The sequence below is a fragment of the Podarcis vaucheri genome (assembly GCF_965113315.1).
Source record: "Podarcis vaucheri genome assembly, chromosome: 7".
Taxonomy (NCBI): domain Eukaryota; kingdom Metazoa; phylum Chordata; class Lepidosauria; order Squamata; family Lacertidae; genus Podarcis; species Podarcis vaucheri.
In genome coordinates, this window is record NC_138765.1 from 46004466 (window position 1) to 46009099 (window position 4634).

Below are 4634 nucleotides of genomic sequence, written 5' to 3' on the forward strand. Positions count from 1 at the left end.
AAACTTTAATACAATCTATGGGTGGGAAAGAAAGAACTGTCTTGCATGCAGAAGGTCAGGGGTTAAATCCCTGGCATCTCCAGGTAGGGCTTGGAATGGCCTCTTGTTTGGAACCTTAAGGAGCCAGTGCCAGTCACTGCAGGCAATTCTGAGCTAGATGGACCAACTTGGTATAAAGCCATTTCCTATGTCCCTCCAGGACACAAAGGGGTATTAAGTGCCGCGGACTTGCTGTGCATAGTGTGTTTCTCTGTGTTCCTCTATTCTGACTTGCTGGCTCCAATTCCTAGCTCACCTCTGACAGCTGCTAATGACTTAGCCTTGAGAAAAGGGCAGTGTGCATGTAAGGACTGGCTTCAGAAAATGTGCATTTTCATGCAAAGTGCATGCTGTTCAGTCCCTGCTTCCTCCACCACAAGGTCATATAAAACTGTTATGGTGAATGTCTTTTTGCAGTTTAATGAATTGCAGACCAAATCAGATATACATCTAAGCACACCTGCACTTTACCTACACTGTATATTGCTTGCCCTTGAATGCCTAAATTCATAGGCACAGTGAGGATCATCAGGCAAATCCCCATGCCTAATTGTATGATGTGTAAGGAAACCCCAGCCTCCCATCTCTTTCCAGGGAAAGGCAACTTGGTTGGGGGGCAACTTAGGGACAAGTGGGAGCAGGAAAACAACTCAATAGCATAAAGGCCACCATGGAAGTCTAGACCCCTTCTATGAGGGGGAAATGAGGGGCTAAACAACAAAATGGAGGCCAAGCTCTTAGTGAGGTGGCCAATATGTGTCTAGGCTGCATCATTTTCAGGTCACATCCACACCATAAATTTATGGGTGTCCTGTTGATTTTGATTGAGTTGATTTCATCAAGTGAGCACACCTGAGATTGCAGCCTCAACTTATTTACAACACCTTCAAGTACCTAACTTTGTCCAAGAATGGGAGGGGCATTGACCTCCTGCCCCCACCCCCAGGCTAGCTTGAATCTTACATCAAATTCATTCTAATATTTATTTCATTGTACATTTGTTTTATTACATTTGTACCACACCTTTCTTCCATCAAGGGACTCAGTATAGCATCACATGTGGTTCCCATGTCTGCCATTCAGGCAATAACCAGGTCTAAACCTGCTTAGCTTCAGAAAGATGCCAATAGCCAACAGCCAGTAACCGCTAGAACATATGGGTCCCCAGATGTTTCTAGAATACAACTCCCATCATCCCTGACCATTGTCTAAGATGGCTCAGCATGATGGGAGTTGTAGAGCAATGACATTTCTGGTCCCTGGGGTGAAGAGCACTGGCCTAGAAGTTGGAATACCAATCTTTTACCATCAGCTTGCCCAAGCGTTGGACCACCTCAGCACAGTTGCTAGACACACACAGTGCAGGAAACTAGCAATAACAGCAAACACTGAGTTGCTTCCCCATGAGAAAATGTGTTTGGATTAGCAGGCAGCAGAGAAATGTAGAGATGAGAAAAGACTCAGCTGGGGGAAAAGGGGATTCATTCAGAACGAAGGCAATGCTGGGTCACAGTAACCAAATGCAATCAATGCATGGCTGACAGACAGAAAAAGAACTTCACACCATACAAGAAACCTAATAGGATGCTGAGGCGAGTAGTGTCTTGGAAACCAGCCAGTCTACTACTAAACTGCAGAGTCACAAACATGGGAGAAGAGGGAAGACTGACAGAAAAGAATCACAGAAGGCCAAAATGCTGTTTCCCAGCTCTTACCTCGTCCTCGTATCCATTTCAAAAGGCTGAAGCAATAGGAGCAGAAGGGCTCCCATTCAGCTGTACAGAATGAGGACCACCATCATGGAAAATTAAGGTGATCACCAGCACCATAATAACGGTAAATTAAGGTGGTTATCCTATGCACATTCCCCTGGAAGAAAGCCCCACTGAGCAGTTTTAGATCTGAGTAAATGCCTCAAAGGTTCACCCTGTATGTATACTGGCAATCTGATGCATTCTTACTTGGGAGTAAGACACACTGCACTTAAGCAGGACCTGCTTGTGGGTAAACATGCACAGGGTGGCACCCTTATACTTGACACCAAGCCCCCACTGTACTGCTGGGAAAATGTGCCTAGGACTGGCCTGTAACTTTGCAAAAGTGTCTTGGAGGGGTGAGCACACAAAGAACATTCCCATATCCCATCCATTCATTCCCAAGGGCAAGCAAGATCTCTCTCCTGTCCACCCTCAGGCTGATAGGCTACCAAGGCACTTTACAAAATGCTCGCCCAGTGAAACACGGATGCTATCACTAAATACAGAGAAGGGCTTCAGAATATGGATGGCAAGGAGTGTGTGTGGGGGGGAGGGCTGGATGGGGGTCAGAGGCAGAGCTCTTCTTCTCATGCAGAAGGTCCCAGGTTCAGTGCCTGGCACCTCCATGTAAGACTAGGGAAAACTCTCTGCCTGGAACCTGGACAGCCCCTGCCAGTCAGTGTAGACGTTGCTGCTGAGCTTAGGGGTCTAACTCTGTATAAGGCAGTTTCCTGTCTTCCTAGGAATATGCTTCTGGAGGGATGGGTGGGTGGGTGGGAAGGATGATGACGATGCTGATATAAGAGTAAGAATAAGAATAATACTGGACCAGGCTTTGACTCTGATCTTGAGTTCTCCTTCCTGAGGCTCCGGCATCACTTTTTTGGACACCCGCAGCTTGTTCAGTCCCCCGAAGGCAGAGAGCACCACGGCGCGCATCTCCTTCGCGTCCGCGCCTCTCGGGCTGCTGCTGCTGCCGCCGCCGCCTTCGGCTGCCTCCTTCTCGATCATCTGCTCCGTCTCCTCGGCTTTCTCGGCTCCTTCCTTGGCCATGGCGCTGCTCGGAGACGAGGAGGGGAAGGGGGAAGGAGGAAGGGCGGACGGATGGACGGACGGACGGAGGGAGAGATGCAGAAGAGCAAAAAGGCAGAGAGGGCGACCTTCCCTTCTCACTCCGGCAGCCTTTCCCTCTCCTGTTGAATGCGAGCGTGGGCTCTGCGTGAGTGTGTGTGCGTGAGCGCGCGCGCCTGTGCGCGCGGCGGGATGCTGAAAGATGTATGCAATGGCTGCAGCCGGCTGGAGGAGAGTGCTCGGTCCTACCGCCAGCCTGACCATCGCCAAGCGAGTAGAGGCGCCGCCGCCGAATAAATAAATGGACGCTGCAAATAAATAAATTAATTAACCTTCCCGCCGTCCTTGGAAATTTATTCCCCGCGAACGAGCGTGGAGGTGACGAATGGTCAGGTGTGTAAGCTTATCGGGGCAGGGAGTTGCTCTCTTTTTGTTGCCAAGCTGTAAAGGGCCTATTGCTTATGGCTTGCATTAAATCATCACCATTTGCTTATTACTCGGTGGTACTCAATGATACCTGTTAAAGTTAATGCACACAGTCAACTTGGGTTCCTTGATTTCAGAGGGTCTCCTCTGATTAGGACTTACTTGGCGACAACCCATTATTACTATAGTTGGATTTTGGTGGATGCTGTTATTGCTATTGTTGTTAACAACTTCAGGTGCGTTTTGGCAGAGGTTTTCTCCCCCCCCTTTAAATGCTGCCCTTGTTTTTATTAATCTTATTATTATTATTACATATTTCTATACTTTGTGTGCTTTGATGTTTTGAGCTTTGGGGAAAGTAGCTGAAGTGTTTTCAAGACATGCCAATGAGAAGGAGAGACTCCTTAGCTTAGTGGGAGTGGACAGGCTTTAAATGCATAAAGTCCCCAAGAGCCTATTCAATCCTTAGTCTCTCCAGGTAGTGTTGGGGCACATTCTTGTCTGAAACCCTGAAGAACAGCTACCAGTCGGTGGCCAGTCTTGAGCAGGCTTCCTCAACCTCGGCCCTCCATATCTTTTTGGCCTACAACTCCCATGATCCCTAGCTACGACCAGTGGTCAGGGATGATGGGAATTGTAGTCTCAAACATTTGGAGGGCCGAGGTTGAGGAAGCCTGGTCTTGAGGCCCATGGCCCGACTCAGCTTCCTGCTATGCCAAATTTGCTAAGGCTTCCGTAACTTTTACAGCTATGCAGAAGACGGGATTTTAACAGATGTAGTTTCTCTTTGCTCTGAATGACAAGCTACTTCTGCTAAAAGTCGTCTGTAAATATGAAGAAAGTGGGGGTGGGTTTAAACAGAGGTTGGATAGGCCATCTGTCAGGGACTCATTAGCTGTGATGTCTGTATTTCAGAGGGTTGAACTAGATGACCTTCAGGGTCCCTTCCCACACAAGAAGTCTATGATTCTAGGTCAGAGATGAAGAGTCTCAGCTCTAGGAGGTCAAATGCAGCCCTCCGCAGCTCTCCAACTGCTCCTCAGGACTCTTCCCACACCAAACCTCTTATTGGCTCTGCTCCACACCCTCTTCCAGTTTTTCTTTCTTTCTTTCTTTATTTGTGACCAGGCTGGAATGTGTCCCTGAACTGTAATAATGCTTGCTTGGACAGAAAGAAAAATGTGTAGAAACTTCTGACCTTTGTCTAGCTAGACAGTTAGCCTTCTGAGCGGCGGCAAGAGTCACATCCATTGTCCCACCCACCTCGATCATGTGGCTCATGGAAGGTTTCCCAACAAAGTTCATGGCCTTCAAGCCGGAAAAAAGGTTCTCCACCCCTTT

The 4634-nt window shown here is 48.1% G+C and overlaps 1 protein-coding gene across 1 annotated transcript in view; it reads right to left on the bottom strand.

Annotated features, from left to right (window-relative positions):
- The window catches only part of VAT1L (vesicle amine transport 1 like), a 48674-nt gene extending 45562 nt beyond the window's left edge, over window positions 1-3112 (bottom strand). Inside the window, exon 1 of the mRNA XM_082233394.1 lies at window positions 2626-3112. Coding sequence (XP_082089520.1) covers window positions 2626-2849 — 224 coding nt within the window. The 5' untranslated portion in view covers window positions 2850-3112. The remainder of the gene's footprint in view (window positions 1-2625) is intronic.
- Between the last annotated feature and the right edge of the window lie 1522 nt (window positions 3113-4634).